At 50.5% G+C, this 12,962-nt stretch overlaps 1 protein-coding gene across 2 annotated transcripts in view; it reads right to left on the bottom strand.

Moving 5' to 3' along the window:
• The window catches only part of FBLN5 (fibulin 5), a 78,401-nt gene that overhangs the window by 18,039 nt on the left and 47,400 nt on the right, over positions 1-12,962 (bottom strand). For both annotated transcript variants that reach the window (XM_008698541.1, XM_008698533.2), the window contains exons 5-6: positions 5,477-5,599; positions 2,499-2,615 (exon numbers count right to left, since the gene is read on the bottom strand). In XM_008698541.1, coding sequence (XP_008696763.1) covers positions 2,499-2,615; positions 5,477-5,599 — 240 coding nt within the window. The remainder of the gene's footprint in view (positions 1-2,498; positions 2,616-5,476; positions 5,600-12,962) is intronic.

Raw genomic sequence — 12,962 nt, 5'->3', positions numbered from 1 at the left:
AGCCCCATACGCCAATGACCAAAGTTCCAGCTGAGAAAATTTCTATCCCCTTCAAAGTCCAGGTAAACCTCTTAAGGCTCTGAATAGAGATTTGAGTGTTTTCAGAGTGAAAGGCCTTCCTAGGGAACAGCTTGAGAAGCTTTTCTTAAGGGGAGGGCTAATCCCATGCCCACACAGCTCCTGTTTCCTTAGAGCTTTCAGAGGGTTGCAGGGGGAGAAACAGGGCTCTGCAGGGAGAGGGCAGCGAAGCACCAGTCTCCCCAACAGAGCTGGAGGCTCTGCCCCCCAGAAGCCAGAAAACGCGGTGGTGGTGGGCCTTCTAGTCAAGTGCAGGCAGGACGGCACTGCTGGGTATTAGGGCTTGTGTCCTTGGCTTCCGGCCACACGCTGAGCACACTGGGATGAGGGAGCTCGGGTCTTGCTCTCTTGCAGCTGCCTCCTCAGAGCAACAGGTCCCACAGCCCTCTGGCCCCTGGCATCCACACAGGCCCAAGTGCCCTTCTGAAGCGGGTGCCGGCAGGCCACACCCGCTGCAACCCGCGGGACAGGAAGGCTGGAGCCTCGGGCCTCTCAACTCTGCCACCCACCGGCTGCAGGAATCGTTGCTTAAGGCTTCTGAGCTTCGATTTCCTCCTCTGCAAAACAAGGCCCCATGCCCCTGCCCTACCTATCTCCTCGGGCTACTGTTGGGGTTCAGGGAGGTTAACAGACTATGACCAGGCTTCAAAGAGCTCAAAGCACCCTTCCCTGCACGAGGTGTGAGGATTACAAAAGCTCAGTGGAGAACGTAGCACCCTATTGCACCCATGGACCCTGCTGATGCAATATCCCCGTGGCTGGGTGCCCGCGGCCAGGCCTTAGCACACTGCTGGACTTGGCACTGCCCGGTGGATCACCTGCTCCTCGTCACAGACCTGTCCCTGAGAGGCCTGAAGGACACTGGGGCCTTTGGGCTCTGCTGCGCATGGCTGTTCCTCTTGAGGTGCTGGAAGCGCCTTACCAGTCTCCGGGTGGAAGCCTGGGCTGGCACTTCCAACCCCCTGGCCTGGGCACAGAGAAGCCTGCATCTGCCCTATGTCACTTCTCACAGCAGCAGGGGAGCCAGGCGCCTGCTCCCTGCTCCAGGAAAACGGAAGGGCCCCTGTTCTATCGGCTCCCTCAACCTCCAGGCCCTGGCTCTCAGAAGAAAATTACCTCTCCTGGCAAGAGGAACGCCGTCGAGACTTCTTGGAACAATTAGCAGAACCAGCTTTGGAGCAAAGACTTACAAAGAATCCAGGATCAGACCCTTTAACGCTGATGCCTTCCTGTTTACCTAATGATTTAGATATGATTAAGCTAATGGAAACATAATACCCTCCAACTAGCTGGCTTGGAGCCTGCCCGCCAGACCTCAAATGGTGTGACAAGGAAATGGGCCCTGCAGAACCTGGTGGCAGGCTCCAAACAAAGACCTCATTCTGCGTCTCCAGGACTAACCTCCACCCTGCACGGAGCCGCTGCCAGGGGCTGGAGGCCTGGGTGGGGGCTGGGGGCGGGGCCAGGCCTGGCAGAACTTGCATGAATTCCTTGGGCCTGGAGCCCCCATTCACTTCCTGAGCAGAAGAAACCTTCGGATGGAGACTGCAGAAGGCATGTAGCTTGCTCTTCTCACGGATCAGTATTCGAAGTAATCACGTGAAACTCAGAAAATGCCTTTGTGTCGGGGCGCCCGGGCGGCTCAGTTCATTGAGCGTCCAATTCTTGGTTTCAGCTCAGGGCATGATCTCTCAGGGCATGATCTCATGGTCATGAGATCGAGCCCCACGTCAGGCTCCGCGACGGGCTCTATGCTGGGTGTGGAGCCTGCTTGAGCTTCTCTCTCTCTCCTCTCCCTCTGCCTCTCTTTCCCCTGCTCACTCATTTTCTCACTCTCTCTCTCTCTCAAAAAAAAAAAGCCTTTGTTTTACTCTGTTTTTTTGTGGGGAATGCTGAGTCCTAAATTATCATCATCCCTGGGCTCTTTGCTAGGGAACAGGCTCTGCTAGCTTAGGTCGTAGGGAAAACTGGAGGCAGAGGCATGAAAATTGCCCACAAGACCCGTGCACGGAAGGTGTGTCTATTTTGAATTCATCCAGGCTCAGGACCCCTCCCTGACCACCCCTCTTGAGCATCAGGAACTGAACTCAGGCTACAGGACATGCGTGAAAATTTCCGATTAGCCCAGAAACCTGGCAAGGCTACTTGTGGAAAGTAGACACGCAGAGAGGAACAAATCCATGAAACCATAAAGCCCCAGATGACAGATGACTGTGGTTCTCCTCTCAGCGGTACTCAGAGCACTTTTTGAGATGCTTCCCATAACCTTCGGTTTGGACCGCAGGTTTCTGTAAGCAGCGGGGCTGGGCACACGGTGACCAGGAGCGGGAACAGCCGCTAACCACGTCAGCTGTCAGACTCCGGAGAAGACAGCATCTAGTGTTTCACACCGTGTTCAAGAGATCACTCGCCTCACATACCTTGGCAAGACCTTCCATCCTCGTTGAGGGTAAAACCAGGGTTGCAGGTGCAGGAATAGGATCCAGGAACATTTGCACAAAGTTGCTGGCAGTAGCCGTAGCGACATTCATCAATGTCTGGAAAGAGAAATGCTAGCAAGGTGAGACATTTCTTCCCAATCACCAGTGCTCCACCCGGCATCATGACTGCCCATTGCTTTCGGAGCAGGATCACGAAGGGAAGGGGAACTAAAGAGAAGACAGTACCGACTGTCAGGGATGGTGATACCCTCCAGAGTCTAAGGCTCAATCCCTTAGGCCCTTAATCCCTGACCCAACTCAGTCCCCGTGAACACCTGCACCTGTCTGGAAAGTTCTAGAAGAAATGTCTGCTTTGATTGGGATGTGGGGCAAGTCAGCCTCCAAGAGTTTATCCAACTCCAATACTCAATGCTAAGATTTATCCAACATCAAGAGTCCACTCTAAGATTCTGTAGAAACGTCGCATGGCCCTAGGAAGGGACAAGTTGGCCTAAAGTGTAAGAAGAATCCACAGCCTCGCTCCAACAGGTTCTTCGCCAGCTCTGTTCACAATGATCTGTCTAGCACTCAGGAACAAGCAAGCATAGGCCAGGACAAGCAGAGCAGCACAGCAGTCTGGAGACCTAGAATCCAGTAACACAAGGATGCTGGAGTTCGCCTTGGATCTCCTGCTTGCACCAGAGCAGACATAAAACTCTGGATAAACACACCTCTCCCAAGCCATGGCTGGCCTTTCCCGAGCAAACGGCTTTGTGGCTGAATGGAGCCTTTTAGCAGAGCTGGGCAATATGCCCTCCCTGCTGACATGTACCAGTCAATGGGGAGCCTGATGTCATTAGGAAAGCACTTCCCAATACCCCAAGTTAATGGGCTGATGGGCAAGAGAAGTCACTCCTCTGGGATGGGATGCCTTTAAATGAAGCCTCCAGACAGAGACCCAGTCCTCACCTATACAAGCACCTGCTGTGGCCAACTGATCTGACTGTAGCTGTAACTGGTCCTTATCTTATCCTCACTTCCCCCAAATGTTGCCTCCCTGGTCCCCCAGTTCCTTGGAACCAGAGTCCAGCCAGGGCTCTGGAGACCAGTTCCGAATCTGTCTCTGTGCCTCATTTCTACCACCTGCTGCCAGAAAGGACTCCACTCCACCTTAGCTAGTGATCAGCCCCCTCGGAGGCTGTGCCCTTGTGCTTCTGTTTTATCTCTGAGCAGCAACTACTTCTAACCTGACCCACCCCACTGCCCACTGAGTGCCCTGCAGCTCCTGCTGCGAAAACACACTGACTTGTGCGGTTGCTGGTCCTGACCTTTCCCAGGGTGCAGCTGGGCACACCACCGAGGCCAGAGAGGCAGCGGTGGGAGTGGGGATGGGGACAGTCTCCTCTGCCTAGGGGTACCTTGGAGGAAGGGCAGCCCCGGCCCCTTATTTTTCCGCAAAAGCAATGCCTCCAAAAGGTGCACAGAAGGGGTGGGAGATGGTGATGGAACTTGTGTTTTGAAAGAGAAAGAAGAGTTTGGCCAGGAGAAGGCATGAGTTCAGCCACAATTAGGAAAGGTCTTCACTTCGGATGTGAACTGTGAGCGGGCTGAGCATGTGGTACCACTTAGGCCTCCAGGAGCATCCCTCCCAAAGCTTCAGGCCCCGTGGAAGAGAACAGCCCTCCCAAGCAGAGAAACGTCCCAAGAGCTGGCTCCCCTCACATGGGGAAGGGTTTCCTGGCCCTAAGGTTTCTACAGTGGGGCCTGTGTCCCACTCACCCGGTCCTCTCTAGCGCCCCCTTGTGGTGGAAAGAAAACTGGACTGAGAGAGAGGAGCCAGATTTTAGACCCAACTCCCTCTTTGTTCAAAATGTTTCCCTTCTTTGAGTCTCAATTTCCAACTCTATAAAAGTTGGATGACATAATATCTAACATCCCTTCCAGCTCTGAGAGCCGACATATTAAGTTCCCGTACAAATAACTCACTCACACTGATCTGCTTATGTTCAAATCAGTGGCATCAAATTTTCCATAATAACTGAGGTTGGTTAAAATGCACAGCGACCATCATATTCACAAATGCCCCCATGTGCAGCCAGCTCTCTGGAGCATGCCTGGAAAGGAGAACCAGGCCAAGTGTAGTCTGGCTTATCAGGCCTCAAAGATGCATCAGACGGGGCTCTAGAGTGGACCGACACTCAAGTCTTAATCAAGGGAGTCTCAGAGTCTCTCTCTCTTTTTTTTTTTTGTTTCCATGAGTTGTTTGGATTTGGTTCTCCGCTCCTCCAGGACTGATTTTCGGGCAACAGAACAGTGTCTTAGAGAACTTAAACTGGTAAGGCTTTTCCAAGAAAACACAGCATAGAAATCACACCCTAGAAATAGAATTCAAGTGACAGCTAGAGATTGCTATGAATTCATTCACTTGGCTAAACCAAAACCAGAGGGGAAGAACGGCAGATAACCCTCCAGTAAAAATAAACAGAGAGATCATATAGCGGATGCCAACTGCAAGGGACAAAATCCTCAATTGGTGACTGACTCCTTCAGAGTAAAAAGACCACAGCTAGTGGGGTGGGTATTGGGAGGAGGTGTTAGAATCTACTGATTCACATGTGAGACTCGGAACATTTCTGTGACTAAGCAAGCGTTCCCATCTCTTAGTATGATTTCTAACTGAGACAGAATAGTCCTCACCTCTATCACTTCCTGCCTTGGATATAAACTTTTTGAAGGCAGGAAGCAGGTCTAGGTAAAATCAAATACGAGCCCTTAAAACTTACATTCAAAAGCTCTGATGATGACACTGACAGCGATGTCACGACTGATTTGACAGGGCAGTGCAAGCTGCATAGCCTTCTACCCCCCAACAAAGAAAATCCCACTGCCCTCAGGCCACCCAGTTATGTCCCCATTTCACAATACCCCTGGTGACCATTAACTTCCAAGAGTCTCTTCGAGCCCCAAAGAGCTGTTACCTAAGCACTGGCCTTCCAGAAGCCAATAGCCATCGGTGCAGGAACAGGTGTACCCTCCTTCCGTGTTGATGCAGATCTGGGTAGGGTGGCACTGGTGAGAATCCGTTGCACACTCGTCCACATCTGTAACACAGACATATTCCAGAGAACGTCACATACATTTATCCAGAGCCAACAGAGGTGCCAGCTGCTTGCTTGTCCTTCTGGGAAGGAGGTGATAATGTCTACAGGTTACATCCAAGGAGACGGACGTGCCTCCCTGATGAATACCACTAGGAGACACTGACCTTTGTGGAGGGGGCAGACCTAGTCTGCTCCCCAGAAATCCACAAAAGAAAATGGCCAAGAAGAGAACACACATCCTTGGGGACTCTTCTGACATCCTGCCCCATCACTTTCTGAAAGCAGGTCACCTTGATAAAAACCATGACTTGATTTAGAAACACGTTTTGTCTTAGGCGTAGTCAGGCATGTGTTAAACATGGGTCTGTTGCGTACCTGTGCGAGAAACACCTCTGAGAACACAACAGGAGAAAAATAAACGTCTCCCGCCAAAGGAAGCTAGGAGTGGAGCCACTTGACTCTATCCATCCACGAGAATCCTTCAGCCTGGGGCTCCCGCACCTTCCCGAAGCTTCACGGAACCCTGCAGCCTTCCCGCTGCTCCAGAGCTCCTGGGAGTGATCTCTTACTGCCCTCTGCTCAACACTGGGGGTCTCTGCATGGCTGCCTATGGCCGTATGTCTGGCAGTGGGCAGGTACCTGCGTCCAAGTCACCCCTTCTCCTTAATCAAGAGCTTCAGAGCGTAGAGACCAAGCTGTATGCATGGCCACACTCCTCAAGACATCCAGTGTATACACTCAGCTCTCAAAACTGTTTCGATGGCAACAAATCCTTCTGGCGCTTCTCCCTGCACTGCACTTTAGAGAGAGCGTTCAGCATCCTATAATAGAACCTTCTGACACCACACTCTCACCTCCACCTGGAGGAGGAGACTTTCCCTAAACGTTCGTCTATTAATTCACTGCACGGGATCCATCAAGCGCCCCGGATCCCACACCAGCGCCTCCCCTCCTTGTCAACCTACCCTTCCTGCCCGTACCTTAGCAGGGCACCTGCCTTTTGCTCCCCTCATCCCTGCACTCGGGGCTGCCTCAGCTACATCTTCTCCCCTTCTCCCTCCCTCCTCCAAAAGGACCACACAGTGTGGGAAATAATATTAAAAGCCACTCACTGAGCATATGCGGTGTGCATGTGCGGTGTGCTCACATCATGTGTGTATGTCATGTGCACACGTACTATGCAAATGTAGAGCACGGGTCGTGTGTGTATGTCGTCTGCCTGTATTGTGCGCATGGGTCGTATGTATACAGGAAACGTCACAGACGCTACCATATTTATTCTCACAAACCCTGCGAGGAGGACTCATGAGCCCCATCTTCCAGGTGGGAAAATGGTGCTGATAGAGTAAATACCAAGCCAAGAGCTGAGCCCAGGCCTCCCTGCCCACCTGACTCCGAACCCCTCTGTGCAGGAATGGCAGAGGTCACATCACCACAGTCCGCCACCCTCCTGCGACAAGTCAACACCGACCACACTCATCAATCTCCACCCCACCTCCAACCATCAGAAGCCTGGGCATCGTGGGAAACCAGACTTCAGTCCTCCAGACATGCAGCTTCCAAGAACCTGGCTCCAAGGTGGTGGCAGCCTCCACTCCACCCTGATACACTGACAATGTGCAGCCTCCGTGGCAAAAACCCAGCCTGTTCTTGGCTGCAAGAGCCCCTGCCTCTGCCCTCGGCCTCCCTTCCATCCCCAGGGCTGCCCACCCGGCAAAGCCTCCCAGGGGAACCAGCGAATAATGCTTGGCCAGCAGCCACTCCTGCTCCAAACCCTATCGAAGACTAGGATAATAAATAATGTCACTATCGGCCAGCACATAGTTATATTTTTCCGGCCGGGAGTGATGGATGGCCACTATACCCTGGGAACAACGGTGCCTTAGGAATTTGCACGCTTTTTCCTGCCTTGAGGGGATTGAAGGGTGAGAGAGACCCAAGGGGAGAAGAGACATTAGACTTGGTCATAGCAAGTTCCCAAGACTCTGTGTTTGTGTAACTTGCGACACACACAATGTGCCGGCGGACTCCTGTAGAGAGACACCAAACCCATGCCAGGGGACCAGACGGGGCTCCCACGGGTGTGCGGGGCCTGAAAGTACACAGGCGTGCATGCACACGCACACACAAGCGCACGTGTGAAGTAGTCGAGCCTAGAAACCACATCTTGAAAGTGCATTTTTTTAAGAACTCCACCACTTTTACTGAGTTAAAGAATTAACTTGATTCAACTGCATTTCCGTCAACATACGTTCAAAAAACTGTACTTTACACTTTCAGTCACCGAATGGATTGTCAATACATACATATTTTTTTAAGAACCTGTATGTCCCTGGAGTTTTTGGAGGGTGTGTCTTACCTTTATATTCTGAAAACATACCTGTGTGATGCTGTGTCCATAGTAAATGCTCAGGAATTCTTTGGTGAATGAATGAATGAACACGTGAACAGCAAACATGGATGTCTTAAAACCCCCCAGACAAGTTTCCGCAGCCAGCGTGCTGGCAAGACGGTTCTGGTGTGTGGACTTTAAAAACAACCCACAACCAGCCCCCCTGAAAACCACCGTCAGCTTGCACACCTGGCGGAGAAGAAACTAGAATGTTCTCACCGTGGGGTTCCGCCGGGGCTGAAAGACTCATCACACATTCCATCTTACAGCTGAATTGCTTACATTAAATACATTCGACTTCAATAACAGAAGGAAAAAATACATCAAATCACTCCAAGGACATTCTTTGGCAAAGGGTCCTTTTCTGCATCAGTGGAAAAATACAAGTTACAACAACCTGAGGAAGTGTCATTATCCTCGTGCGCAAACTGTGCCTGCTATTTCCTTGCCCGTGTGATACTTAGGAAGAGTCTCCCAAGAAAGAATCCTGGTTCATTCAGCCCTTTATTTACAGATTCATTCATCCTTTATGTTCAGCTGTGGCTGTGTGTGTGTGTGTGTGTGTGTGTGTGTGTTCTCCCGAACCTCCAGGCCATTTGGCAGAGCTGGCCTCTAGCAGAGCCCTCCAGCCATGTCACTCCCAGACGGAGGCTCTCCCTGGAGTCCTCTGCCCGCTCCCTGTCTTGCCCCTGGGAGCTGTGGTCCTGGTCAACTGCCCGGGGAACCTGGAGGATCCCATCAGAGCGTGGCTTGTCTCTTCCCAGGTGGGGCAATGTCCATCCACTCTCCACGTGGCTAGCACCCCAGCAACCAGAGGACAGAGCTTGCTCTCATCTCCAGAATCTGCTGGCATATCAAAGCCCAGCCCTGCACCTGCCCAGGAAGAAACTGTCCTCGCACCGAGTGGCACAGCTCTGCTGACCCGTGTGGCTTTGGCTGACCTTCCTTTCGATGTCCCCAGAGCGGCCTTCGACGGAAACGTTCTCAGTGTGAGACAACTGCTCGCTCTGGAAAGTCATCAAGATCAGTCACTTCCTTGACACCCTCTCAGGAAGCCACAAGCTGGACTGGGCTCCCAGGCCTCAGGACAGTGGCTCACATATGAGGGATGCTCGTTTAGGATTTCATACTGCTAGCTATGTCTCACGTCCCCGGCCAGATGGAAAGCTTCACGTGGGCAGGGGCGCTAAGACAGTGTGAATAAAGGATGTCTGTCAGGGCCAGTCAGGGTCTCATAGCGGCAGCAGATGGAGGAACGGGCCTCAAGACGTCAGAAGGCAACTGCTCAGCAACCCAGACAACCAAACAAATGGGCTCTTTCAGGCTGACTCGAGAAACACCACGGGGAGGGACCACACCTTCACGTTGGTTCACTGGTTCCCCTATAAAGATCTCTATCGGCAAGCAGAACAGACTAAAGGTACTGCCATAAATAGGCATAAATCGGTTTGAATATAAATAATATGCATATGTATGCTGGCTCTTTATCATATTTGAATATGCATATAATATACAAAGATGTATTTACATGTCCACATTTATCCCCAAAAGGTAAAGGGAATATATATTAACGGTTTTCAAAGCACACGTTCTAACTGAAATTAAAGGTCCTTTAAAAACTGTAAAACAAAACAAAACAAAAACCAATGATTCATCCATGCCCATGGGAAGCACATTTCCTAAGCCGTTCTGCCTGCACCAAAGCCTAAGAGGAAAAAAGACCAAAGGGCCAAGACCTCCCCAGAAAGGGCTAGTGGGTAAAAAAATAACTTCAGGGGCAGGCAGAGCTGGATGTGAATCCACGCCCCTGCACTTGATAACTATTACTGAGCAGGCGCGTCAGGCTCCCGCGGTCTGCTAAACAGGGTTCATAGGTTAACGTGTGCCCAGGTCCTACTGCCACTGCCTGGCACACAGTAGGTACACAGGAAATTTTAGTTCCCTTCCCCAAGTGAGGTGCTATTCCTAACAGCTGTGAAAGATAGGGGACGCACGGCCTCTGCCTCGGCAGCTTTGTTCTGGGATTCACCAAAGACACCAAGATGACAGCACCGGGGCTCAGTGGGCTGTAAGGCATGATTAGTTCTACTGTAGCCAGAGTGGGGACTGCTCCCCCTAGAGCAGTAGACACGTGGCAGGAGATGGGGACAAGAGTGAAAAAAGGTAGGCTACGTTCCTTCACGGGGACTCGGTTTCCACCTCTGCCCTTTGGCACCTATGGGTCCATCTACGGTTCCATAATTGCAGACGTCGCAGGAGTACGTGTGTCTGACTGAATTCCAGAGCCAAATACGATCAACCTTTACCCCACCTATGACTCTTCGCTCTTTCCACGTCTTCTGCTCTCCAGTATTATGAACAAGCAAGGGGTCATCCTCGTGAACCCGTGTTCACAAGCTCAGAGGAATGTCTCTGCTCTCGTGTGAGAACAGCACCGGCCAAAGGGAAACATTCTCACTGGGTGACACTGCGAGAAAACGTCCAAAAGTATTTGCAAGGCTACACCTATCCAAAGGCCTTTTTTGGAAATGGCAGAATCATTTCCTTGGTAGTAAATTTTTACCCAGTGAAACAACGTGTTTTCCCAGCCCATTTTTGTTCCTTCCTTGCTCAAGCTAATGGGGCTTGATAAGAAAGAAGAAAGTAACAATGGCACATTCCTATGCCTCCATTTGAAGCCAGTTTCAGGCCTGCTGCTGGACTGGGTCAGTGCCATTTTTCAGCAAGACAAGCCCAGCCAAGGCTGGAAGCTACGCAGGACCTACTTCCCAAACACCTGCTTAATTAAAGACCTCAGCGTTTGGGAACTCGCTTGTTGACATCCCAGGACATCTGTACTCCATGTGTCTTATGGGTCCTGGGCAATAGTCAGGAACCAGACCTTTCTGTGTTTACAGCACTTTTCTTAATGCTTGATATTAAGCTTAGAATACAAAGCTTGCCCGTTTGCGCCTCTAATTAGGCAACAAATATGTGGTCCCTTTTTTCCAAACAACAAAAAAAATCCTTTCCTCTTGGATGAAACCAGCTGGAGTGCAGGTTCCGTCCTCTCTGTGGATTCTATTTTTCTATCCATAAAGTGAGAGCTCGGAGGAGAGTTCTGGAAGGCCCCTTCTAGCTATGACCTTCTACAGAAACAAACTATGCAACTAATGGAGATCACATTGTTTGGTCTTGGGTAATTATTTTCATCAGAGTGCTTGGTAAACATCAGCTGACTTCAGCTGCTTTCAAAATGGGCAGAGAATTGGTCAAGCCCATTCAACTTCTGCCAACGTATGAACGGTTGTCAGGGGTGGGGGCAAGAAAGGGCTGACACATATCTTCCTTCTTGAGGGTCAGGAATCAAATTGTCCCAACAGCAAGGAGCCAAAGCTTGCTTATGGCCAGCCTCGACATGGTATTTTTTTTTTAAGGGCATGAAGCTTTAGTTATTACCATGATTGGAAACCAAGCAAATGTGGAGTTCAAACTAGATTTCCATTTACTGAAATTCATGCCATTTGTCCATCAACAGAGAAGGATTTTTGAACCTATACAAGCCAGTGGTTCCCAAACCTAGCTACCCAAGAGAATCGCCTGACTCGATGAGAATGTCTGGGGTTGAGGCTTGGAAAGCTGTTTAAAATTAGCTACATGATTCCAGTGCAAAACCGTATCTAGCACTTGCTGTACCAGACCAATACTTCTCACACTTGAATGTGCAGATGAATCAGTGGAGAGCTTGCTAAAATTCAGGGTCCAGGTTTGGTAGATTCTGCATTTCTAACAAGCTCCTGGGCGATGCCAATGCTGCTGGCCCAGGGGCCACACTTTGCGTGGCAAGGGGCTAGATTATCGTGAATGATATTCAGTTCTGTAGCCATTCAACCTGTTCAGACTTTCAGGCTGTTCAAGGGAGTCCAAGAGAGAACTGACCAAATGTCAAGCCGCCAATTCCTAGCTGGGTATTTCTCTATGATCAAACCCACGGGTAACTACATACTATTAGGATTTTTAGAGCCTTATGAAACAAGTTTGCAGCTCAGTCTACACCAGACAGAAGGCTCTCCTGGTGTACAGAAACAGCCATTATTCAAGTCCACCCTGCAGTGTTGGAGTGCCTTGGGCGAAAGCATCATGCGCCTTCGGACGTTCTGGCCCGCTTCAGTGAGCCCACCGTGTTTGATTTCCTATGAGTAAACTCAGTTCCCTGAACAGTAAGGAAGTTCTTAGAAATACTGCTCCAAAGTGATGACAAAAAGTGCAAAAGATTCCAATTAGAAGGAAGGACAGTGTCTTTCCTCCGATGCAGACCATCCCTTTTCCACAAGCATGGTCTAGAAATCCTACAGCCCTTGAATTTTACAATCTTCACTCCTCCTTGTCCCCTCTGAGCCTATTCCTGCCCCACATCCTGACATCCTTGTCACCCTCAGTGCCACAGTCTGTGATCTCCTTGTCCCCAATCCTCTTCCGATGCCATGGGTAAGGGCATCACTGTTTCCTAGGATCCTGGGCTAGAAACCTTGGGCATTGTTCAATCCTTCCCCCAGCTCCTTATTCTCACACAATTCTTCTGGACATCTAGCAAATTCCCCCCTTTCTTTATGTCTCCCCCAAAGACTCCAAGGCTTCGCGGTCTTTTCTCTCAATGACTGAAATAACTTTGTTACTAGTCTGACAGCCTCCAGTCTCTCCCCCTGACAGCAAGCTAAACACAACCTCCAGAACCATCCAAGACACAAACATGATCGTGTGGCTCTACTCCTCAAAATATTATAGCCCCTCCTTAGAAATGTCATAGCTTTGTTTTGGCACCTCAGCAACCTAGCACATCAAGCCCACTTTCCTACTCAAACATGTACTAAGCACATCTGGCCTTACAGCCCTACATACTGTAATTACGTAGTTAGCTACGGATGGCCCATCTCCCTCCACCAAACTGAGAGTTTCTTGAAAGCCAGAACTGGGTCTTATTCACATCTGTAT

Source organism: Ursus maritimus, unplaced genomic scaffold, assembly GCF_017311325.1.
Source record: "Ursus maritimus isolate PB19 unplaced genomic scaffold, ASM1731132v1 scaffold_25, whole genome shotgun sequence".
Classification (NCBI taxonomy): domain Eukaryota; kingdom Metazoa; phylum Chordata; class Mammalia; order Carnivora; family Ursidae; genus Ursus; species Ursus maritimus.
The sequence above is the reverse complement of the archived record's forward strand: the minus strand, read 5'-3'. Positions and strand labels throughout refer to the sequence as shown.